Here is a 26,533-nt window from a genome sequence, read left to right as displayed (position 1 = left end):
AACTAGTCCAGTCTGAGCCTTTTCTTACCTTTGTAAAAGTTTGGACCGCAGCAGCTCCTGACAGGCTTCTTCTTCTTTGGTAATTTCTGGTCCGTTGTATAGGATTCTTAACATAGAACAAGCTAACACAGACAGACCTAAAGCCAGGTCTACCAGAAAAGGTAAGCCTCCCGACACATCCTCTGAAGACTCCTACAATGCAGACAGGGCAAACCAGACTGGTCAGTTACACGGAGGAGCGCTTCACCTGCGCTGCACCACACTGCACTGTCCCCAACCACAGGGGCTCATGGAGCAGTATCAAGTATCATTGCTACGGGACACAGAGACAGCACCCAACACCACGAGTAGATAGATGGCGGCACTGGAATGACCACAGAGTGAAGTCTCAACACAGTTCTGGAGAGAGAAGAGTCAGTAAGACTCCATATTAGAAACAGCATAAATCACATGCAAGATTTTTTGGAGAGCTTCCTCTCTGCTGTACCTATCCAGGTATAAATCACTATTTCATTTTGTCACCTCCATTCTGTGCTTGAACGAAGATGCTGTCAATGATTACACTGAATTCATTCAATAAATATTTATTGAGTGCCTACTGTGTACCAGCCATTGTTCTAGGTGCCTGAGATAAAGCAGAGAACAAAACGAAGATGCCTGCCCTCATGGAGCTTACATTCTAGCAGATAATCCCACTCCAGAGAGCCCTGGCTTGGTTAAACTTAAGCAACCGCCAAGTCTGAAATACGTTTTAATTTATTTAAATAGATTTAATTTATTTAAATAGATTCCTGGGAGGAAAGTAACTGGTACTGTTAAAAGGAGTAGATTAAACCTATATACAGAGTGTAACATGAGTAACTAAGCAGAGACAGATCTAGACTAGCAAGAAGAGCCTTTGGGAATAGAATAAAAATAATCCAATTCTACTACTCTTAAAACCCAGAATCCAAGGGCTCACTTCTACCAGGTGAGTCTTCCTCACCTTCTGGAAAGATACTGGAGGCAGACCACCTCTCCAGGAAGACGGAGCCCCTAGCAAGGGATTCTTTCTGTGGTGCTGTATTGATTTTAGGTCCCAGCTAGTTTTATTCCATAAAACTACTACTTCTATTAGTGGTCTACTACTGCCAAATGGAAGAGATGGATGAAACAGCAGCTCATATTTTGCCTTGTCTCCAAGGCAAATATGATGTATGTAACCAAGGCATACAGGAAAAAGTACACTATGCCCACAGCAGTGGTTAGATTCAAGTACCTGAGCGCGAACTGTGCAAGCAAAGCCCCACATAGCTTTATCAGGAGTGTTGTGTTCACGGCCACTTCTCATTTCAAAGGAGAAGGTGACTGTATCTCCTTCCACCTTAAAATTTAAGGGGGGAAAATGCACTTTAAAAACAAGACACAATTTTCAAGAGAGCAATGAATTTCAGAGATTTACTTTCAGAAGGACCACAGCAACATTTCACTTCTTTTCTCACTCGCTTTTTTTTTTTTTTTTTTTTGCGGTACACGGGCCTCTCACTGCCGTGCCCTCTCTCATTGCGGAGCACAGGCTCCGCACGTGCAGGCTCAGCGGCCATGGCTCATGGGCCCAGCCGCTCCATGGCATGTGGGATCCTCCTGGACCGGGGCACGAACCCGTGTCCCCTGCATCGGCAGGTGGACTCTCAACCACTGTGCCACCAGGGAAGCCCTCTCACTCGCTTTTTGATTCAAATTCCATCCCCTCTCATCTGGACACCAACCTTTCAGCTGTCTCTCCTGACCAGGTAGTTTTGGGAATGAGGCATCTGTGAAATGGCCACGATTGCCAATAGCAGGATCAGAGTAAAGATCAAATCTTGAACATAATTTCAATAAATTCCTCAGATTTCTACACTTTCTGCCCTCCCCCTCCTCCATTTCACCACCTCACTTGTGCCAATAAGGTGGGCAAATAGCCATTAGCTTGAAGAACACAGAGAGAGTGATGAAAGACCTTGCTCTGTATTGCTGAATCAATACCATGAGTAAGAAACAAAATGCAGGAAATCAGAGAACAATTAAAAGTATTGGGCTGATCCAGATTTGGATGCATCTGGACTATACCTCTGGAGGTAACTTGCTGCCTATGGCTGAATTAAAGAGGGTACATAATATCTGTGAGATAAAGGCTCTGGGAGCAGACTCTGGAGAGGTTTTCAGGTTTTAGTGGGCATTTCAGTTCATATTCATATTCTAGGTAGATATGTTATAGTTCAAGGGCCCACATTACAAAGCATGGCTCCAATCTCATCAGTCTGAGAATGGATAGTTATTTTTGCTCCAAAGGCCCCAATTCATTTGAAAACACTGATTCCACATTTTAAAACGGCAATGGTCCTATGGTTCTAGGACACCCATCGTAAGGGAGTCTAGAGAATAAGTGAGCGGGAAGAACTAGCAGTCCTTTCAATGGACAGGGAAAGAAATGCTGTGACAACCTCAGCCCATGGAGTAACCTATGGAACAGATAGATACAAGTTCTGGAGCGGATAGGGGTCTGATGCCTTACGAGTGAAAGGAGGGTCATTCTGAACAAAGTAGTGAGTTTACAGGCCTACCGAGGTAGCCCCACCTCAACAAAAGCCCCCGTGGCAAATGTCTTCTAGAAATAGAGTTAATACTTGGGCCCACAGGGAATGCAAGTTCAGTTTCTTTTCTAGGAAGCAAATGTGCCTGGATACCATACCTTCACCAAGTCTTTCGGCCAACCAGTTCCTAAGACACTACGGCTGCCATATCCCAGTGTGTTGCCTCCATACTCAGCAACCTTCCTACTGTTTGTGTTAGGCCCCGCGTATATCACCAACTTCAAAACAGAAAATATACTGTTAGACTGTAAAAGAAAAACAAAAACAACATCTACAAATAAAAAGGCTGCAAAAAAATATTTGTTTAAAAATACATTTATAACCAGGCACTGGTGTCAGCATAACTAATATTTCCTGATTTTTTTTTTTTTTTAGGTATAACTGATACTTGTTTAGATGCAACCAGCCATTGGTATTTACAGGGCAGCCACAGAGTAGTATCAAATATTACTGCAATTTAATTGGCTTGGGGAACTCACATTAAAATAGTTATACTCAGCTATTATATGTATTTTTCTTTTTTTTTTTTCTTTTTTTTTTTTTTTTTGCAGTACGCGGGCCTCTCACTGTTGTGGCCTCTCCCGTTGTGGAGCACAGGCTCCGGATGCGCAGGCTCAGCAGCTATGGCTCACAGGCCCAGCCGCTCCGCGGCATATGGGATCCTCCCGGACCGGGGCACGAACCTGTATCCCCTGCATCGGCAGGCGGACTCTCAACCACTGCGCCACCAGGGAGGCCCTATATGTATCTTTAAAAGTAGCTATTTTAATCCTAAGTAATGACACATAGCCCATTAATAACAGGTATAGTTTGCCCCCTTAAGTCCTCCCCAAAATTAATAAAGTGAACAAATACAGATGGCAAGATGGTTATATCTAACATAAAAAATGAAAGTAAAAAGAAAAAATTCAATGAATAAGGATTTTTAAAAATGCAACAAATTGAAAATAAGCCATATATTCTTAGAATGTTGCTTAATGGTATAAAAAGAAATGACACAAATTTGGGCCAGAAAGGAGGCTGCTTCTTCTTGGGTCAGTTTTCATGTATCAATATTTTTCTTCAGTAAAAGCTATTCATTTATATACGATTAACCAACTCTCTAATATGGAGGAAAAAACATTTAGACATCATTTGGCACTCAAATACTTTCATAGGAAGAATAAGGCTCTGGCTTCTGTAAATACCAAATTCTATCTTGTAATGCACACTCTGACCACCTCTGAGCTCAGTTTGGATCTAAAAGCTGCACTTTTAGCCGATGCTTAATCATTTTGTGATTTCTTACCCTTCTGAACCTTTGGGGGACACCAGCCAGGGGCCACTGGAAAAGTAAGAGTTACTTTTATCCATGTAGTAAGCCTCCACATTTAACACTAATGTCTACTGCAGGTGGAGGTTAGCTTACATCAGAAGATGCAAGTTACTGTTTTTTAAAGGAGAAACAAAATGACACCCTCTAAAATGGCAACCTCTTCCATTTCCATTTTAAACAGTCACATTATTTGAATGTAGGAAATGGGGGTAGCTACTGCCAGGAGCTGTGAAGTGGGATAGACTGAAGCCAGGAGATATATTTTTTGAAAGGCCCACTAAAGAATTTTCTAAATTCTCTTGCTTCCAGCTAAGGTGAGAGTTTGAGGGGCAAGTCTTAAACCCCTCCAGACATCTGGGAATCTTCAGTACCCTAAAAGATAAGGGGAAAGAGGATTCTATAACTTGCCCAATAATGTGTTTCACCATCTCAGTATATACAGTTAAGAAGTTCCCTATTTTTACCCTAAAACTCTCCCTTGGTGGGATTAAAGACCATTTGCCCTTACAGTTCAGAGAGAGAGACAAGATAGCTAACAATCTACAAAAAAAAAATCCTGTGTACATAAAACACTATCAGACAATCCTTGTCAATCAACAATCAGTTGTTCTTATACGTTACACATCACAAGTTCATTAGCCTTTCCTCATAAGTTCAACACGATGCTTTACAATGCAACAATTAGAGACAGAAGAAAATACTTCAACCCCTAAAATGCTTCCTTTTACTTATAATCGTTCAGCCACTAGGTTGGAAACTATACTTCCTCAAAATCTATGTGAGCCCTGAGGTAATGGCAAAGAAGAAGAAATAATTTAAATAAATATAAACCAGATCCTAGGCACATCCGAAACCCTTCTAAAAAGCCACCTTCTCCCAAAAGATACATGAGAAGCCCCAAGAATTGGGCAGTAAGACCTTTTTAGATGAATGGACACCCACATCTACAGAAATTCCAAGCACAGAGGGAAGACAAGAGTGAAACAGCATGGAAAAGAAAATTTCCTTTGACTTGGATCTACATCTTTGAAAGCTTACAAAAGTCCACTCTCAACACGTCATTAAAACACTGTTCTTAGACTGCAGAGATGCTGGCTCTGACTCCCCCAGTCACTACCCTTCAAGGCATTATCTTAGGAAGCTCTCCTAAGAGATATCTGCAGACAGAAATAAGTCAAGAATGGTGAGCAGCAGCAAAGAAAAATAAGAAGCATCTAAGAAATCAGCTTATTAGAGGTGAAACCACTACTAAATCAGTTCTTGCTTACCTTGTCATAGTCATATTGTGAAGAGCATCTGCTATCAAATCTAAGGTATAGGCAGCGAGCTCCGGGGATATGGACAGTTTCTTTAAATTTATAGTTGTCTCTGACAGGATGGACTGTTTCCACAGTCTTCCCAGCAGCCCATGGAGCAGGAATCTTTAAACCAGTGAGAAACCCTGGCTCTTCCTTCTCTTCCAGCATTCTAAAACCAGACAAAGAGAAAGTGATTGAGCTTAACAGCAAGGAAAGGAAAAATGTATACACAATAAAATACAAAAGGTTAAGAAATTTGGCTTTAATTTTCCACAACATACAGTATGACAACACTGTAACCAGAAACATTTTTAACATTCCTATATCTAAGGTTCTTTTTTCTTTGTTAGACAGTATATTTGCATTTCCCCCCATTTTTTCAAGGGGGAATCCCAATTCATATCCAGGAGAAGATCTTGCCAACTCTCATTTAAAATTCCTCGGGGCGGGGGGCTGGGGGGGAAAGATACTGTAAAGGACCTTTAAGATTGGCCACTTTCAAAATCCCACAGGAAGTGTCCTGTAAAGTTTCCTTTTGTTTATATCTAAATGTCAATTGTTGAAAAACCCATGAGTCTGCATGACTACTTTTACTATAATTTTTCCTAAAGTGCCTTCAAAGGTCCTCTTCTCTACTGTATTTGAACTCTCAAGGACTTCACAGCCCAAGGCTGTGGAATACAAACTCCTGTATCCTAAACTTAGCTCTCGTGGAATTCTCTTACTCCCTTTCAGCTCTGCGCTATCCAATGTGGGGGCTACTTCGTCAAATGTGGCCATTTCAGTTGAATCTAAATGAAACACAGTGTAAAATTCAGTTTCTTGTTCACATTGGCCACACGGCAAGTGCTCAGTAACAGCATGTGGCCGTGGCCAACAGCACCGAACAACAAAGATACAAATTTTCATCACCGCACAAAGCTCAACTGGACACCACGCTGCTCTAGAGAAACCCGAAGTCCTTCTTTTCTGATCAATGTTTTTAAAGACAGCTTTAGTGAGATATAATTGACATATAATAAATGGCATATATTTAAAGTGTACAATTTGGTAAGTTTGGCCATATGTATACACCTGTGAAGTTTCCTCCATCCTCTCGGTAATCCAGATGATCACTTCTTTGTTTTATTTCACTAGAAATTACTTTGTATTTTCTCAAGTTTTATATAAATGGAATCGTACAGTTTGTAATTCTTAGGTGGCTCTGGCTTCTTTCACTCAGCATAAGTATTCTAAGACTCATCTGTGTTGTTGAAAGCATCAGTAGTTCATTCCTTTCTATTGCTGAGTAGGATTCCATTGTATGGATATACCACAGTGTGTTACCCCTTTACTTGTTGATGGACATTTGAGTTGTTTCTTGTTTTGGCCTATTCTAACTAAAGCTGTTAATGAACCTTCACAAAGAATCTGTGCTTTCTTTTCTTTTGTGTACATACCTAGAAGTGGAAGAGCTGGGTCACATGATAGATGTATGTTTACTTTTTAAAAAACTGTCAAACTGTTTGCCAAAGTCAAACATCTCCATTATTTGTATATGAGAACTTTTCAATTTTGAACTAATCTCTTGATCTGTGGGGAAATTTGTTCTAACCTGTTCCTATAACCTCCAAAGCAATTCTATAATTATCTGTAAAATTTTGCCCCTGAAGTCTCCTTCTTTTCCCAGTTAGAAAAATCATTGTTGTAAAAGGAGTACTAGGCTTTCACCAGAAGAAAACATGGCAGAGGTTCCTGCAAGGAAGCAGCATCCCTTACCTCTCATCAGGGAACAGCCTGCCCTTCTGGTCTGATGCACCACATGGGGAACAGCCCACCTCAGCAAAAACCGGACACTGGGTTTTGAGCAGCAAAGCCGTCTGAAACACAAAATCATCATGTCCTATAGTGCTTACTTGTCAGTTATTGGGATGGTACTACAGCCAAACTTAGAATTCTCACTTAAATCATCTTTTTACAATCCTAGCCTGCTCTCTTTCACTAAGAAATGCTTTGCTACTTAGACCACTTAATATTGTTTGATTTAACACTGGAATGGAATATATCATTTATATTAGTTACCAATATCCAGCAAGGGCTCAGGAGACTAAATATAATGATAGGATCTCAGTTGCATCGTAGACAGCATTTTTACAGCTGACCGGCAATTAATATTTGTTAAAAGATTGCAGTAAGTAATTCAGCCAAACAAATTAAATGTTCTCCTTTAATATTTCAGCTCATTTTTATGACACAATGTTTTTCTTCATTCCACCTTTATTTCGCTTTATTTCCTGCTCCTGAAGAGCAGTTCACTTTGGCACACCTAGGATCATACCTGACTGGTATAAAGTACCAGCTGCACTAGCTGAGGCATCAGGGCATCGGCCATGGTCAGAGTCTGTAAATTTGGATGCATCAGGGAGGTCAGTAACACAGGAAGAAGGTGACCGAGCATAGTAGCCTTAGTAACTTGTTCCAAGCCTTTTAACCTACGAAAGTTCAAGAAAACACACAGCTTAAGCAGTTCCCAAGCATGCAAAGAAGCTATTATCATTCTTATCTGAGAAATTCTCTTAAATTGCACCTCCTTAAACTAGCAAAGCACTTACTATTACAGCAATTCAGTCTACAAATTTCCCACCTACCATGAGGGAGAGGGAGAGAACAGAAATCTAGTAATAGATTTCACCTCCAACCTGTGATTTTGCCCCCCAAAAAGTTTACATGGTGCATTTCACAGCACCTTTGAAGCACTTTATAAATGGGTTCTAAAATGCAAACAGCTACTCTAGTTACCACCTGCCAAGTCTCCTTGCCTCTGGGGCTGCAGGTCACAGTGCTGCACTGAGTCCCTGATAAGGAGCCAGTGAATGGCTACGACACTGACTCAGCTGCCCAGAGCAGCGATACCCATTTCTGGCCTAGAGAAACTGGTTCATGTGGGGGACAGAGGCAGGCAGATTTTTAATCTGCCTTTAAAATCACATTCTTTTTACCCCCCTGGTTTTACTGATATATAACTGACATCACTGTATAAATTTAAGATGTACAATTAATGATTTGATATATGTGTATATTATGAAATGATCACCTAAAATCACACTTTTAATATCCCAATCTTCTGCTAGAAGAATTAAGGTATATGACTCACCCGAAGAAACATGTGCGTTATGTAAATTCTCTAAAACTGCTTAGGGTACTGGGGCTGGAACCGGAAACAACCCCCACGTCTCCCCGGCTCTCAGACTGTACTTCCTCCCCAGGGCAGATCTGCACCACGTGCCAGCAGTGAACCTTATACGTCCTAACAAGCCCCAGTGCAACACCTTTCTGGATTATATTGTTCTCAGTTCCAACCTGCCCACCTACTCTCTGGGAGTAGGCGAGAAACAGGGACATGGGACAGACAGGGTTACTGAAGGAAAAACACACTGCATGATTGTTTCAGATCAGCATCTCAACACTGAAATCATCAATGAACATAGGATGTAACTCATCTTTGACAACAAACCACAGCAGAAATTTTAATGGGGAGTATGGAGAAAGAGCTTTAGTACTATGAAAGAGAAGTTTACCCTCTACATAGATTACTCCTGTATTTGGAGAAATAAAGTTACAGTAAAATCTTGAGATATCATGTCAGTGTCATCTTTTGCATAGCAGTTAATTATCTGCATCACTAAGTCACTTCTACCTCCCTAAAGTACTTACCATAAGGGAACTAAGTGCACACAGTGCTGAGTTAGATAATTAAAGGAAAGGCCAATTCGGGAGTGTTGATGGTAGAAGACCCAAGTGACAGAGACGATGGTGTCCACCACGCCTTGCTACCCTTAGATCATGGCTGTCAGCCCAGTCCCACCTAAAAGCACCATTAATTGAAAGTTCAACTGTGTTTGGCTTTGAAACACTTGACATTTCAACCTATTCTCACAAAGATCCCTCTATATTAAATGAACATTTGATGTTCTCTTCTAAAAGATTGCCCTTTCATAAGCAAATTCTTCTTCCTGAATGGCTGCAGGTCACAGTTCACAACCCATTTCCTCACCTCTGCTCCCGGTCAGCTATGTCACTATTTATGAGGGCAGTTGTGACCTGCTGTAGCATTTCCAACACTTCATCACATCCAGTCAGGATTTGGGTGGCAAGAGCCAAAATACTGACCTTTAGCTCCTAGGTAGAAAATATCATAAAATTATTTTTAAGCTTTGTGATGAATATACACTTACAATGACAACATGAAATGATGTATTTAATGATGCATTTCCAAATTAAATAATGAGGTAGCCAGAATAAGCCCAAAGCAGTAAGCTCCGCTAGGATGGCAAGTAACAATTTGAGTTGGGAGGCTAAGGTCTGGAGTGCTGACAGAAATACGCAGTATTTCACGGGGAGCACACCGAGTCCCCAGGAGAAAAGGCATTTCTCCCATCCCCTCCAGCACAAGAGAGCTCCCGGTGGCCAGCCCAGAAAATGTCCAGGTGGAAGATTGCCTTGGGTGGTATGAGGATAGCTAAAGAGAAAAACAGAACAGTAAAAGGCGCATGTATAGGTGGTGAATAAAATGAGACAAAAACACAACATTCTGAAACAGTACAAGTGACCTTTTTCCTTAATGATTTAAACCATTACACTTGAAAAGAGGCAAGTTAAAAAATTCAACTAAAGTAGCAGGCAGTTACAGGCTATTAAACATTAAAAATAACTATTGGAGAGTTCATGGGAGTACAAATACTAAATAATGTGTTAAGAAACACTAGCTAAGATCATAGAAATGTTTAGTTTACAGTTATTTTCTATTAGGGGAAAAAAGATACAACCAAACTAACCCTTTAGGTGAAAGTTATATCTTTTATTTTTCCCAGAATTCCTAGACAAGCCAGCCTACTCTGCCTTTACCAAGAGTATTTCCTTCCATGGGGTAATTAAGAATTTATAACATTTAACCTTTCAAATAAAAATCATTGGTTTCCATTGTTGGAATTTTCTGGAGTCTTTTTGGGGGTATTATTTAGATATTTTTATCATTAAGAGAAAAGGAATTCTGAACTGACTAGACGAGAAAAATCATGGCTTAAGTCATACTAATCCTATCAGCCTTCACCTACTGACTACATGCCAGCAGCAGCACATCCAGCTACTGCACAGGCCTCAGCTCTAATCCTCATGGCAGCGTCACAAGGGAGATGTTATGGCCCCTTTTTACTGAGTAGGAAACTAAGGCAAGATAAGTTAATAAATAGTGTCAGCAATTTAAATGATTAATTCAGGTATTTCTGCCTGTTTAAAAATTGATTACATAATGAGATAAACCCATAAATATGAACTAGCAGATATGTAAAATCTCTTATTTATATAGTATATATGCATAAAAGAGGTAACAAAAGGGCAAACTATAGTGGCTTTTATCTTTAACTATGGCTTCCTTAGTTAATTTTTCAGTGTGTTTTAGTCAACATTTTAAGGAAGAATCAAGTTATTGATTTCTCTAATTCTCCCACAAAGATAAAATTCTGAAGAACAATGCAAACAACAGCCTCAAGCATCTGTCAAAATTATAAAAACCACGGCTATAAAAAAAAAATCTGTGGATTGCTATAAATTGCCATGTGGGAACAAACTGAGTTTACACAGAAGCTAACTTAAAAATAATTACCGAAAATGGAATGAACTATAGGTTCAGAAATTATTCAACATAAGGACTGTGAGAAAATTATCACCTTTTTAAATTATTTGAATCAAGAGAACATAATAAACCAGCCAAAATGTCAAAACTGTTTAAAATGTTATGCTCCCTATTTATCTATATCTATATACATATACATACAGATATATATATATTTATATATAAAACTTTCAGGTGCATATGAGATCACTTGTAAGTGCTGTATTTTATAGTTCTTAAAAAGAGATGAAAATAAACAAGGCACAAAAAGACTGACAGGAGCACGTGGATAGCACATTATGAGAGTGTCACAAATATGGTAACCACTGTGCAATGACATAAAAATCTATGAAATGAGCGACCTAATACTACCTCGCACAAAAATATAAGCCACGTGGTGAAATCTGACGTCATAATACACAGAAATTTAGCCATTTAAGCTGTGCTTTACACACTGGGTAGAAAGCATCATTAGAATAAAGCTTGGTGTTTACCTGTACCTTCAATGTCTCTCCCTGCAAGGAGTTGTCACTGTCATCATTCTCATCAGGTTTAATCAAAACAGTGTTACTGAGAAGGTGGTTCTGAACTGCCATCAGATAGCGCAGGCAGGAGGATGCAGCCTTTAATACAAATAAGGGCATTTAAATGACCTAAACCCTACTGAAAGAAGGGCTCATGTAATCCTCATGTTTTTTAAAGATTTCGACAAGGGAAGCAAAAGAGAAAGTACAGAAAACAGACCAAGTTAGTTTCTCAGGTGACTTATTTCCACATGGCTTTTGATAATAATTTGACACATTTACCATAACTTTCTGCCTTATGCTACATATTTCTCATTAATCACTCCAATACTTGAATTTTTGCCTCTTAATAATTAATTCTTCCTACCCACTCTTCCCCTCACATGCATCTCCATGAGAGAAGACTCTACCCAAACCCTTAAAAGAATCTTTTATTTCTTATCAGTCTCTGTAAAACACTGATGGTTTAGAAAACAATGCTACATTAAAAATTAATAGCAGGGAGATCCCCAGTATTTTAAACACAATGAAAACATCCAAATTCAGTCTAACAATTTATTGCATCAAGACATTTAAGCAGGAGGAATAAAGTCTTTGGAGAAAGTACTTGAAGTGGATTTGTCTAGTTCTACATTTCTAAGACAAGCACAGTCATTCATTGACTTTCATCAATTAAGTCTGTCCTTGCAAAGTATAAGTATGTGTGTACACACACACTTCAATACAGTAAAATGAAAACAGGGAAACGATATAATTTTGCTTTCATTAAACACATTTTTACTTACAGGCACAGTTGAAAGGAGTTTTTGAAAATCATCTTTAGAGACAGTTTGGCACTTGGTGATTAAGATACAGGATTCTCGTACAACAATCTTCAGAATGTAGTGTAAAAGTTCGTCATTTAGTCTTTAAAATGCAGGAAAAATGTAACAATAAGATACTAATGGTTTAATAATAAAAGGATAAAATTTATACAATGGGTACAAGATGACAAACAGAAGATACAAAATTCACTGGTTCTCTAAGTAAACCATCTTATTTAGTAATGATTCTAACAACTAGGTATATTATCTAAATCAAATTTATGGAAACACAATGGTACTTAAGCACCTAGTTCAAGTATTTTATAACTAGCTTAAGAGACACACCTTCTTCCCCTCACCAGCTCGAACCACACCTTCACCCTCTCTCACAGACCAGCAATTTGAGGACACCCTCCACCAAGATTTCTTAAATAAGCTCCACCTGTTATTTCTGCTAAGTACCCTTCTTTCAGGCTCAAGTTATTTTACTCATTGAACTGAAATGTGCTATTATCATTTCTTAGGGCAACTGTGGGATTTATTATCTTTCAACTGATCCACAGTTTAGACTTAACAAGCCAATTATCATATAAGACATTATAGGAGACTACAGTTGATCAAACACATTTAACTGTAAATTAATTACTGAGAAAAACACATAGAAAAGGCTAGCAGTGAATAACATAACATCACCTGTAATGATCATCCTCCTCACTGCCAAATCGGTTGTTTTGAAGCTGTTCAGCTAAATTGGTTAGGATCACATCCCGCAGCTGGGAGAGGCCGCTATTTCTCTCTCCTAACACAGAACAAAGCTCCATAAACTACCTTGATAATTACGCTTAGAAAACTGATGTTATTTTAAAAAAGTTTTTAAACGAGCAGACTGTTGACAGTCTAGGGGCACCAGGCATATGTACTGACACAAACAACAGCAGCAAAAACTGTATCACAACCCGTCGGACCTTCTTTAACCAGCACATCCTGATTGAGGTGTAGTTACTGTCTTGACATTGCAGGAGGTGTGATTTCTAATTCCTCAAACTAATGTTGCTTATAAGTGCAGGGTGTCTTTAACATGGTGAATTTTGTCTTTGTCATCGAGTCTAACTTTAAAAGTTGGATTTTAATGTGTGGGGAAAACACTGGCTTAGAAATCCCAAGAAATCATTACTTTTAATGTTCATTAAACACCTGCAGTGAGGTACACTATGCTACACAGTGGGGATAGAAAGAGGTTTATAAAGCTTGACAATACAGAGAACATGGTTTCTGCTTTCCATCTAGTTTAAGTGTTGGCATATGTGCATTTGAAAAATAACACTGAGATCAAGCCTCGGTAAATTTAAGAAAACTGAAATCATATCAAGCATCTTTTCCAGCCACAACACTATAAGATTAGAAATCAATTACAGGAAAAAAAAACTGTAGAAAACACAAACACACGAGGCTAAACAATCTGCTGTTAAATAACCAAGAGATCACTGAAGAAATCAAGGAGGAAATCAAAAAATACATAGAAACAAATGACAACAAAAACATGACAACCCAAAACTTATGCGATGCAGCAAGAGCAGTCCTAAGAGGGAAGTTTATAAAATAACGTTGACTAACAGATATGAAGAAAAAAAAATTAAAATTCAGTCATTTCCTTAGGGACAAAAAAGGATGTTTTTTCAAGGGTAATTAAAGGATAAGTCTCACCTTCTGTTAAGACCAGCTTAAGTAAGTTATTGATTTCAGTTTCACCTGGGTACAAGATATTTAAACCAGAGCTGAAATGACAGAAAAGTCGAAAAGCTTTTAAACACGTTCTAGAAAATCCAAACTCTAAATATTTAAATTTTTATTAAAAGATGCCAGTTTGAGTACAGTTTCACCACTAAGAAAGCAACTGAAACTAAATTCACTGTTGTGATGTAGTCCAATGACCTCCCTGATAAACAGTATCCCTCTCCTTCTCATATTTGTGAATTACCAAAATGATAACTTATCTGAGGCTAGATGCAGAACTGGTTAAAAGAGAATTGAGCTATAAAAAGTCAATGTATGGAAATCCAAAAAAGAGGGGAGATATGTATACATATAGCTGATTCACTTTGCTGTACGGTAGAAACTAACAACATTGTAAAGCAACTACACCCCAATAAAAATTAATTAAAAAAGAAAAAGTCAATGTAGTCAAACCAGCTGTATGCAGAATGTGCCAAAAAATCATTTGAGAAGTCAGTGGCAGAGCAAAGACTAGAATCCAGGTCTACCTGCTGTCAAAGCCTGTTTCTTAACCACCTTGCCACACTTTGACCCAAATGAGAAGAACATCCAGTTGCAAATCACCAAAATATCTATTTAAAGGGATTTTTTTCTGGTCCTGATTTAAGATCCGAAAGTGAGATGAGGAGTGTATGTACATGGACAGCTTGAGTCCTCTGGGAGTGGGGCCACAAACTTCTCTCCAGTTAAATTATCCTCTACACGTGAGGTGCTGACTGTGGGATGGGGTAAGAGACATCCAGGCAACCAGTCTGAAGGGAAAGTTACAATGCAGTGCAGGAGAAGCCCTCTGCAGAGAGCACTGAGAAAATCAGGTGCTGATTACCTGATGGCAAGGCAGACTTCCTTCTGAATTTCAGGGCAAATTTGATCTTTTGGTGCCATCAACAGCTGCCAAAGAAGCAACCCCGACCGTCGAATGATGTCTCGATTCCTTTCAGTTTGTGGGCTGAAGAAAAATTTAAACACTACCTACAGAAACATAAGGGGTATATCTGAAAATGCTAATTCTACTGGGGATAAAATTATCCCTACGAAGAAAGAACACGCTAGTTTTTTTTTTTCCACACTAGTTATTCTTATGAATAAATACCCAGGTGGATTTTTAACCACAATCGCTTCTATTGTGTAATGGTATAATTATAGTAAATATTTTACATATATTAATTGCAATGAGCTATCAATATATATAGCAATACTCCATTAACTGCAGTGCTATGAATATGATGATAATTCTAATTACAGGATTAGAATGTGGTAAGATGCAAAACAGGAATGTTATTACATTTTTCTTCTGGTAGAAATTAGCTGACTGAAGCCAAGGTTTGTGTTTCTTTTTCTCTATTTTATTTATCTCAAAACAGTGTATTTACCTGAAAGACAACGAGAATGCAGCGTATGATACAGGTGTCTCCATTAACCATGGCCTTCTCCATAATGTCACAAATACTGCTAAGATGGTGTGCTTCAATTGGATGCTGCTTGCCCAAGACACTTGTGATTGGAAGATTGGGGTTGGTAGCAAGAAGATTGAGTTGGTGTATGCACATCGCACCAACGTGGTGCAATAATTGGTTTATAACCTCATTCGTGGTTATAGCCTCTTCTAGAAGATGAAAAGGAAAGTCAGTGAGGAAAGACATCTCTGGGTGGCCACCAAGGAACATACCTCTGACTTGCAAAAGGTGCACGAACACCGGAAGAGACTATCTTGGCTCCAATCTCTCCCACTACTGCTGGAGAACCCTTTTCCCTGCCACAGAATGCTGGGGTGAAAACACTTGGGAATTTCCATTTTTTTAAAGAGCATAAGTAGCTACCACTTCTTGAGTCCTTTCTATATGCTAGACAATGGGCTGAATGCTTTACATGCTTTACCTTACAATATCATTATCAACTTAGACTATTTTAGCCCTGTTTTGTAGAGGAGTGACTCAAGAATTAGAGAGGTTCAGTAACTCACCCTAGGTCACATAGCTACTAAATGGTAGAGCTGGGATTTGAATTCAGGCCATCTCAGCTCAGATCCCATGGTGGTAACTATTCTAGAAAAATCTCTTCATCTTCTATGCCTCCTCTCTGGTAAAACCCACCACCCTCCCCAGCCGAGAAATATCTCCTCCCACGGTACCTCAAACATTTTACACATTTTGATCTCATTTAGTCACCAGAGCCTAGACAGACATCAGTTCAACCTTGGTTAAAGAGAATTGACAAGCATCCTCTTATATAATAATAAATGCCTCATGATAGTTATAGACATTCAGGGAATGGAGGTGAAAATAATCTAAACAGGCAAAGTACAGGAAAAAAAGATTGCTTTTTTCCTTAAACCAGCTGAAATGAACTGCATAAAAGAAACAAGAAAGTAGGTAACCTTGGAGAGTCAGGCTTGGGTGGGGTAACCTTAGAGCTGCAAAAGGACTGTGGGCACCGTGAGCTATGAGGAAAGGACTCAAGGAAAACCTATCGGAAGGTAAACCTTGCCAAAACTAAACTTTTCAATTGCATATTAACCCTAAGGCCTGGCTAGGTCCCCCTCTCTTCTGTGCCTTTATGAGTCCTTGATCTTATAACAACAGAATTCAGGTTAGTATTGTTTGTCTTCACCAAACACTTTTTGAAAGGTAGCTTTGGGATCTACCCAAATAACTGAGGTCCTTAAATTTCATTCTGAGTTAGATGGGAAGGCAGTGGAGGTGTCTGAGCAGAAGAGTGACAGATCTGACTATGTAGATTGTAAAAGACTCTGGCTGCTGTGTGGAGATAAGCCTAAGCAGGGTGGAGGAGGGCAACTACAGGGGAAATAGGAAGACCAGTGAGGGGGCTACTATGATAATCTGAGTGAAGATGATGGCCTAGACTAGAGTTGTAGCAGCAGAGATAGAGGGAAATGGGTAGACTTGGAATACATCTTGAAGATGGGAGCTGACAGGATTTGCTGATGTCCATTTGGATGTGGGGTATTAGAGAAAGAAAGTCAAACTAATTTTTTGGTCTGAGCATATGAAAGAATAGTGATCCACATACTGGAATATGGAGGACTCGGAGGGTGTAGATTTGTAGGGGGGAGATACAGGGAGTTTGTTTTTGACATGTTAAGTTGAAGATGTTAGATATCCAAGTGGAGACGAATACATAGACTGGAGTTGAGGCAAGAGGCTTGGAGATAATAATTAGGGAGTCACAATATATAAATTTCTTCTTTTTTGCTGTTTTACAAGATACAATTTACACATACCATGAAGTTCACCCATTCTAAGTGCACAAAACAATGTTTTTTAGTAAATTTATACAAATACCAAAATCAAGAGTGAAAGCAGAGAAATTATTACTGACCCTATAAAAATTAAACTAATTATAATAATAGGAGCAACTTTATGCCAACAAATAAGAAAACTTAGATAAAATGCACAAATTTCTAGAAAGACACAACTACCAAGATGAACACAAGAAGAAACAGAAAATCTAATAGATAATTCCAAAGTCTCAAAGTATCACCTCCTCCTTTAATTAATAGTAATTAATTAAAATATTAATTACTGTGGTAATTAACATGTCTGATGTTTTTCCTTCCAGGAGGTGGAGCTTAATTCCCCTTCCCATGAGTGTGGGCTTAATGTCTTGCTTCTAACAAATTGAATATGGAAGGGGAAGAAGCTTTCTTCACTCTGCAGTGAAGAAAGCTAGCATTTAAACCAAGTGATCAATTTTAATATCACTAGTAATAAGTCATGTTGCTATCATGTACCCTGTGTTATGATGTAATGAGAAAAGCACTTCACCTCTGTGGTATTCTTCCCCCAAATCTATAACCTCAGTTTTAAAGGAGAAAACAACAGATGACCCCTAACTGAGGGAAATTCTACAAAATATCTGACTAGTGTTCCTTAAAAGTGTCGTCTTCTATTCTTCAGATAGGATAACTCTATCCATCTATATCCAAGTTTGCTGATTATCTCCCACCATCTCAAATCTGCTATAGAGCTACTCCAGTGATTTTTTCTCTTCAGTCATTGAACTTTTCAAATCCAGAATTTCCAACTGGTTCTTTGTCTTTTTTTTTTTAAAATAAATTCTGTGTTGAAATTCTGTTTAATCATGGTCATCATACTTTTCTTTAATCTTTCAAACATGGTTTCTTTTAGTTCTTTGAATTTATTTCTAAAGGCTGCTTTGAAGTCTTCATCTGCTAAGTCTAATATCTGAGTTTTGCCTGCAGTGTTTAGCTACTGATTTCTCCACTCACTTTGTCTTCTTAAATTCTTATTTCTATTTTCGTCTTTACTTTCTTTCATTTGTTTATTTTTATTATTCTCATTTTTATTTTTAAGCCTGCCTTCCTAGTGGTTACCTCGTCTGAGTCAGAGGTGTGCTCAAACACCCTGAGCCAGTAATACTTCCACCCTGGATGGAGCCACGTTTTCTGGCGGAAGCACATCAAAGTTTAGACAGTTTTAAACTATTCCGTGGTTTTCACCTTCTGTGGGCCCTCTCAAATCTCTGCATGTGTATGCAGGCTCATTTTCAGCCAGGCTTGTGTGAACAGCTTGGGCCTTCTCTGGCTTCTTCTACGCAGATGTTTGGGGAGCTTACGAAGGCCCTTTGTAGCTTTCTCACTACCCACATCTCACGAGTAAAGTTCTGGCTAGTTTGCTGGTTCGATGCTTGCCCTAACCAGGACCGCAACCTCAGGCTAGCTGAGCCACTGGTTGTCTCTGTTTGTTTGCCACCAAGACCACTACCGTTGCTGACATTGCTGCTGCTGCGTGAGTGTTTCTCCATGCTCTGCTCCACATCAGTCAGCCCCTTCTGGCAGCCAAGCTGCTGACTTCCATGATCTGCCCCACACGGATGGAATTACTGCACTGAGCGAGCTTAAGGTAGGGGGCAGGAGTGTCCACAGCTAAGGACATCACAGACTTCTACTGTTCTTAGCCAAAGTTCAGTGGGTTTTCTTTTTTATGAATACCGCATCTCAATTTGGTATATGCCTTTGGTCAACTTCCAGAGCCTAGAAATAGTTAATTTTTTTTAGTTGGCATTTTAATTTTATAGAAATAGTTATTTTTGGTAATTCAGTCCATTTTATCATTGCTTTATCAGGAGAGGATTTGCTGAGCTACTCACTACACCATATATACCACTATAGTTGACTTTGAAGTCACAAGATTTTACGTTAATATTAACTTATATTAAGAATCTTAATATTAAGAAATATAAAGGTCCTTTACCAGATAGTCTATCAAAATTGTAAGTTTGTGTATAAGTAAGTAGTTATTAATGCAAAACATTATAACAGCATATATAATCCCATGCCAAGTACAAATAAAGAACGAACTTCTGTCCCAAAGTTCTGACAATTTCAGAAGGGACATAACAATTTTCCTTTAAAAAAAGTCTGTGGACCACCTCAAAAGCTCTATTTATTTACACACTTATTTACTTAATCATAAACCAATCAGATAATAAGAATTCTAGGTTTCTAAATTCAAAGAGGGAAGGCTGTTGACACATTTTGCTGCTTGGGCTATGTTCCCACTTCCTAATGCTGCTGTACTCTCTCCTATTTCATGGGGGAAAAATCTCTTCCTGTAGGACTATGAGTGCACCTCACCTTTGGGCTCAGTGATGATATGGCTGACTCCAAGTCTCTGACAGACGTAATGGAAGGCCTGATTCCCAGGATTACACCATTGATCGATATAGTCATTCGAGCATGTCCATAGCATGTTGTTCACTGTATCGTAACAGGCACCTGCAAAAAGAACACCCTTTATTCAACTATCATACCATTGACTACTTGATACATACTTCTCATAAGCAGTGCTAAAGAATGAAAGGGCAAGGATTGTCCCCAGTGCTGGCAAGCCACATCCCACATCCCTCCAATGCTGGCAAAGCATTAGATTGGGGCTCAGTAGGAAGGCAGGATTCAATGTCTATTCGGCTTAACTCATATGTGAGAATGGAATAAGCCTCATGGAATAGAAAGTTTTTAGTAACTGACTTACATGTGACCTTTTTAATTCCAAAAAGGATTTAAGTGGCTTACAGTAAAACCCAGGTATAACAGGACTAATTAACATTAACGCACAGTAAAAGCCTTAGTAACTGAGCCCAAAACTTAGATATGAGCTCCCTAGGTGCCAAGGCAAAAAGAAAATCCAATGCGCTAACATAATGCTCATTTTCTAACAATAAGAAGTATACTAATCCCTCAAGGGAAAGAAACCTTTTTATGGCAATGAACTTTAAGAAGAATTTTTATAGACAACATTACACAACCTAATGGACAGTATCTTCAGTAGTAATTTATGCAGAGGAATTTCACATATGACAACTTCTTATATTAATCCTCAGAATTAAAGAGTAGCATAAAAAAATTCTTTCAAGGAAACTAGAACACCATAGAGAATTAGCAAGATTTTTTAAGAGAAATTGCTTAAATTTTGAATTTTCCAAGGAAAATAAATGTGGGCATTTATTTCTTACCCAATCCAGGTACAAGAGCACCACGCCCCAATGAGCTTCCAGCAGCATCTATGAGATCGGCACGACTTGTGAATTGACCATCCGAAATATTATACACCAAGCTAGAAGCTAGGACTTCAGAAACAAATATTAAGCTGTTTAATAAGCCTTAAGATGATGGTTAGCTTAAACTTTAGACTCTTAACAAGACTTTATAAAAATCACATCTTTTTGGCTGTCTATTGGTGGTAACAATGAGGAGACAAAAGACACACATTAAGACCACAAAAAGAAAACTGTCATAAAGCCTTTTCCAATACAGTGAACCATATTTTTGAAAGTGTTTTTAAAATGGCAACTTTTACATACAGGTTTTTTTCAAGACAGATTGTCAAAAGGGTAATTGCAAGAGGGGTTATGATTATTAACATCACAAGGTAACAATATTTACAAGAAATACTTTACATATATTTGGTGCTCAAAACAGATTAGTGGATGTTTAGTTGCTATCCTTTCAAGCCCTGGCTCTAAAACTTGGAAACACTTTGGCCTTTTCCCTTAACACAGGGAAGTGTAGTGATGACAAGCATAAGCTTTAGGATTCTGAATTTGAATTCCAGCTCTACCACTTCTGTGTGACCCTGGGAAATTTACTGAACCTCTCAGTTTCCCCATGTGTAAAGTGGAGATAATAAAAGTTACCTACTTTATACAGTTATTGTGAAGATTAAATGAGTTAAAATATATCAAGGATCTGCTTTTTTTTTTTTTTTTTTTTTTTCCTGAGAAGGTTTTATCGTGGCTGCTGCTTTCCTCATGGCGGCCAGGACACTCCTCAGCTCCTCTTGCTTCCTCGTGGCACAGATGTATGTCCCCACCCTTTTCTGGATGAACTTGAGGGCCTGCTTGTTCTTGGAGACCCTGGCATGCCGCTCCATGGCATGCAGCTCCTACGGGGCAAAGCCACACACCTTTTGGATCACATCTTGCAGGGCTGTGCCTCAGCTTGCTCATGTTCTTGGTCACCTAGTGGCCCTTGTTGAGGCCCACGGCCATGGGGCAGCAAGGAGCCATGGCGGCTGCTCTTCAATGGCTGCCATGGCAGAAGGGCCTAGCTGCTATTATTGATATAACTTACTTCCCCACTTTCCAACAGAAAATTCTAGCACTGTCTCTCAAGCTCCTTTTTCTTATTCCCATCACCCTAGTAATCCAGATTCTCACCACGCCTGACTTGAGCTATAATCTAAACTGTACTCTTTTTTTTTTTTTTTTTCCGTACGCGGGCCTCTCACTGTTGTGGCCTCTCCCGTTGCGGAGCACAGGCTCCGGATGCGCAGGCTCAGCGGCCATGGCTCACGGGCCCAGCTGCTCCGCGGCACATGGGATCCTCCCAGACCGGGGCACGAACCCGCATCCCCTGCATCGGCAGGCGGACTCCCAACCACTGCGCCACCAGGGAGGCCCTAAACTGTACTCTTTGTTTTCTATTTTCTATTGTTCTGTCCTGCACACCAACAAAATGGTCTTCTCCAAGTCTCTTTTTCACTGTATTTACCATGCATATGCCTTTCCCCTATGTGGCCACTTACATGAATAATAGCCATTTTTCATGACTTAAACTCAAAACTTCATGAAGTCTCTCCCCTCTACCCCACTCAACAATGACCCTTTCTTCCTCTGATTCTGCAGCACTTACATCTGCTCCCCATGGTTCAGGCAGTGATACAGCATTGTATATCATTTTCTAGTTGTTTCACACACCTGCATCGTTTCTCCCAACCAGACTATGAGCTCCTCAAAGCAAGCACCACTTTTCCCACTCACTGAGTAGCCACCACAGTGACCAATGTGGAACAGGACATAGAAGAAATTTAAGCATTTATTTATTTGTTGGTCTAAAATAGAATCACTGGGTAAGCTATATCCTCATGAAAAAAACGGCACCGTGAAGGCCTGTTTTATTCAAATGGGGCTAATTTCAGTTGAGTGGAAAAAACCATGCCAAGAAGACTAAAAAAGAGTTTCAGATGATTAATGGTCAACAAAAAGACAAATAACCTAATTTTAAAATGGACAAAGGATTTGCATAGATATTTCTCCAAAGAACATATACAAATGGCCAATCAGCACAAGAAAGGATGTTCAACATTATTAGTTGTTAGGGAAATGCAAATCAAAACCACAATGAGATACCACTTCATACCCACTATGGAGTACAGCTATTAAAAAAAAAAAGAAAAGAAAAATAACAAATGTCAGAGAGGATGTGGAAAAATTGGAGCCGTTGTTAATGAGACTCTAAAATGGTACAGCCATTCTGGAAAACAGGTTAGCAGTCCCTCTGTAGCTTAAACATACAGGTACCATATGACCCAGAATTCTACTCCTACACATATACCCAAGAGAAATGACAACATGTCTACGCAAAAACTTGTACATGAATGTTCACAGCAGCATTATTCAAAACAGTCAAAAAGCAGAAACAACTCAAATGTCAATGGATTATATTCATACAATCAAGTATGATTTGGCCATAAAAAGAAATGAAGTAATGATTTGTGCTACAACATGGGTGAACCTTGGAAACATTACGCTTAAAAAAAAAAAAAGCCAGCCACAAAAGCACATATATTGTATAATTCCATATATTTGAAAAGTCCAGAATAGGTAAATCCATAGAGTCAGAAACTAGATTGGTGGATGCCAGGGGCTGGGGAAAGGGGGGGATAAAGGGAGTGATTGCTAATGGGTATGGGGTATCTTTTTGGAGTGATGGAAATGTTCTAGAATTAGATTGTGGTGATGGTTGGACAACTCTGAATATATTAAAAACCACTGAACTGTATACTTTAAAGGGGTAAATTTTATGGTATGTACGTTATAACTCAATAAAGCTGTTATTATTTTTTTTTTTTAAAGAGAGTAGTAAATTTACATCATTTACCCGAGGGCTAAAGGGTGCATCCTGGTAACATGTTAGAGAAAACAGGCTGTTGAGAAAAATTCTAACCCATTTGATTCTAAAAGCAAAAGACAAGACTTCCCTAGTGGCGCAGTGGTTAAGACTCCGCACTCCCAATGCAAGGGGCCCAGGTTCGATCCCTGGTCAGGGAACTAGATGCTGTATGCATGTCGCAACTAAGAATTCCATGCCACAACTAAGGAGCTGGTGAGCTGCAACTCAGAAGCCTGCAAGCCACAACTAAGGAGCCCGCCTGCTGCAACTAAGGACCCCACGTGCCGCAACTAAGAAGCCGGCGAGCCGCAACTAAGGAGCCCACTGGCCACAACTAAGGATCCTGTTGGCCGCAACTAAGGAGCCAGCCAGCAGCAACTAAGGAGCCTGCAAGCTGCAACTAAGGAGCATGCCTGCTGCAATCAAGACCTGGTGCAACCAAATAAAGAAAATAAATATTTAAATAAATTAATTTTTAAAAAGTAAAGACAAGAGTTTTGGAGTTGTTATGAGTATCTAAATCCCAAACACGTGCAACTACTTGAAATGGCCTAAAAGTTAAGTTGATACTAGATAAATGGTTTTATTTAAGCTGCTGAGGTTAAATTTATATCTGCAGGTTAAAGTTTGGGTAAGAAATGCTTTTTTAAACATCTAAATGTGAAATATAACCCTTCAATGGAATTACTGTAAGCAAATTATTTTTAAAAGACAGAATATGAAATTTTGGGAAATGAAAATAAGTAAACTGATTTTAAAACATTTTAATTTTATGTGCCTAAGCAAATTTTAAGGAAATAAAGGAATGTTAAAAAAAAGGTGTTACCATATATAAAAGGAATATTTTGGGTTTGTTTTTGTTTTTAGAAATACTCTAACATACTTTATTGCATATGATCATCAAACAATGGTGTGAGATACTGTTAGCCTTTTATTTTTTACAGATGGGAAAACTGAGGCTCAGAGGGGTTAAATGATGTCCCTAAGGTAAGAAAGAAAGAAAATGGCAATGTAAAAGGAACACTTTTTTATTCTATATTATTTCCTCTTTTTTAAAATTGATTTATTTTTATTTTGTTTATTTTTTGGCTGAGTTGGGTCTTTGCTACTGCCCAAGGGCTTTTCTCTGGTTGCGGAGAGCAGGGGCTACTCTTCGTTGCAGTGCGAAGGCTTCTCATCGTGGTGGCTTCTCTTGTTATAAAGCATGGGCTCTAGGCACATGGGCTTCAGTAGTTGTGGCACACGGGCTCAGTAGTTGTGGCTTGCAGGCTCTAGAGCGCAGGCTCAGTAGTTGTGGCGCACGGGCTTAGGTGCTCCGTGGCATGTGGGATCTTCTCGGACCAGGGCTTGAACCTGTGTCCCCTACATTGGCAGGCGGATTCTTAACCACTGCAACACTAGGGAAGCCCTATACTATTTTCAATTTAACTATTTGTCCACTCTGAAGCCAAAATCACATTGCTTTAATTACTATAGTATGCCTCCCTCTTTTATAAAAATATATGTACACTTGTAACCCCATATCCCCTCCCTCTTGCGTCTCCCTCCCACCCTCCCTATCCTACCCCTCTAGGTGGTCACAAAGTACCGAGCTGATCTCCCTGTGCTATGTGGTGGCATATGTATAGCTGATTCACTTTGTTATATGGCAGAAACTAACACCATATTGTAAAGCAATTATACTCCAATAAAGATGTTAAAAAAAAAGAAATACATAAAAAATATGTACATGTACATTTAACATTAATGAATTTTTGCATATATTATTTTGTGTCATATACATTTTTATGTGTCCTAAAATGGAGGTATTTCACAGACTTATTTTCATAGCTCTCCAGTGGGTAGAGTTCTTGCAGTGTCAGTAAATAAAGTGGCAACAGATTATTTTCTTTCCTAAAATCTTCCTGACTTCATGGTTATTTCTAGTAATTTTACAGGACAATAGTTTTCAGAAGTGTACTATTATACCACCTTCAAAAATTCTATTTTTAATTCCTCCTAGCCTATAACTATACTGATAAGGTTTTTTGTTATTATCAAAGAGCATCTGTAAACAGAGCAAGTGTAAAATCACTATTAGGAAATACCTTAAATTTCAAAGCTAGGGACAAATTGGGAAAAGAGCCACAAATAAAGTTCACTTACTTTTTAAAGACGACAAACCACTTGTTCCACCAAAAAGAGACCGGGTAGCAGAGCTGCCTGATCCCCCTGGAGGTGGGACCAGCATCACCAAGTATGTACCACAGGTGTAAATGGGCGTCTTCCGAAGCATTTTTAGAGGAAGCCCACAGCTAGTATTCGCTGGTAAAAAGGAATGAAAATGGTGAGCAGAAATAGTTGACACACAGATTAATTTGATTACCAAACCAAATTAGAGTATAACGAAGGGGCCCCCAATTCTAACAAGAATATACTCAGACTCAAAAAATAGAGCAAGAAATAATAAGCTAAGGGAAAAATAATGATCTTCTGTCTCCACAGCCTGGTCCCAAGCCTCCTGGTTACATGATCTGAACATTTCTCAAAGGTGTTCCCAGTATTCAATATGTCCTTATGTCTTTTAAAAATCTTTCAATGGACTTGAGGACATGGGGAGGGGGAAGGGTAAGCTGGGACAAAGTGAGGGAGTGGCATGGACATATATACACCACCAAATGTAAAATCGATAGCTAGTGGGAAGCAGCACATAGCACAGGGAGATCAGCTCGGTGCTTTGTGACCACCTAGAGGGGTGGGAGGGAGACGCAAGAGGGAAGAGATATGGGGATACATGTATATGTATGGCTGATTCACTTTGTTATAACGCAGAAACTAACACACCATTGTAGAGCAATTATACTCCAATAAAGATGTTAAAATAAATGAATAAAATAAATAAATAAATAAAACAAAAATCTTTCAAAAGAATGAACCCTCACATGGACTAAATCTCAAAATAAAAGAAGAATCCTATTGTTTATGTTTCCCCCTAGGAAACTGTGCTCCTGTAGAGATCTTTTCATTTTATACAGAACAAATTGTTAACAGGTTTGTGATATTACATTCATTATAAACAGCTCTGAACATGGAATCTACCAGAAATTTCAACCCATAACTAGTTAATAAAAGCTTTCACAATG

The 26,533-nt window shown here is 39.0% G+C and overlaps 1 protein-coding gene across 5 annotated transcripts in view; it reads right to left on the bottom strand.

Annotated features, from left to right (window-relative positions):
* HECTD4 (HECT domain E3 ubiquitin protein ligase 4) overlaps window positions 1-26,533 on the bottom strand; it is a 190,043-nt gene that overhangs the window by 85,186 nt on the left and 78,324 nt on the right. For 2 of the 5 annotated variants that reach the window (XM_082641387.1, XM_082641388.1), the window contains exons 9-24: window positions 25,557-25,715; window positions 20,474-20,587; window positions 19,596-19,736; window positions 15,352-15,584; window positions 14,805-14,950; window positions 13,910-13,980; window positions 12,899-13,004; window positions 12,188-12,308; window positions 11,373-11,501; window positions 9,262-9,386; window positions 7,546-7,699; window positions 6,987-7,087; window positions 5,199-5,397; window positions 2,714-2,860; window positions 1,259-1,363; window positions 29-192 (exon numbers count right to left, since the gene is read on the bottom strand). In XM_082641387.1, coding sequence (XP_082497513.1) covers window positions 29-192; window positions 1,259-1,363; window positions 2,714-2,860; window positions 5,199-5,397; window positions 6,987-7,087; window positions 7,546-7,699; window positions 9,262-9,386; window positions 11,373-11,501; window positions 12,188-12,308; window positions 12,899-13,004; window positions 13,910-13,980; window positions 14,805-14,950; window positions 15,352-15,584; window positions 19,596-19,736; window positions 20,474-20,587; window positions 25,557-25,715 — 2,215 coding nt within the window. The remainder of the gene's footprint in view (window positions 1-28; window positions 193-1,258; window positions 1,364-2,713; window positions 2,861-5,198; window positions 5,398-6,986; window positions 7,088-7,545; window positions 7,700-9,261; window positions 9,387-11,372; window positions 11,502-12,187; window positions 12,309-12,898; window positions 13,005-13,909; window positions 13,981-14,804; window positions 14,951-15,351; window positions 15,585-19,595; window positions 19,737-20,473; window positions 20,588-25,556; window positions 25,716-26,533) is intronic. The other 3 variants (XM_082641390.1, XM_082641389.1, XM_082641391.1) reach the window with 3 other exon arrangements.

Source organism: Mesoplodon mirus (genome assembly GCF_964341445.2).
Source record: "Mesoplodon mirus genome assembly, chromosome: 13".
Taxonomy (NCBI): domain Eukaryota; kingdom Metazoa; phylum Chordata; class Mammalia; order Artiodactyla; family Ziphiidae; genus Mesoplodon; species Mesoplodon mirus.
This window is presented reverse-complemented; position numbering and strand designations above follow the sequence as displayed.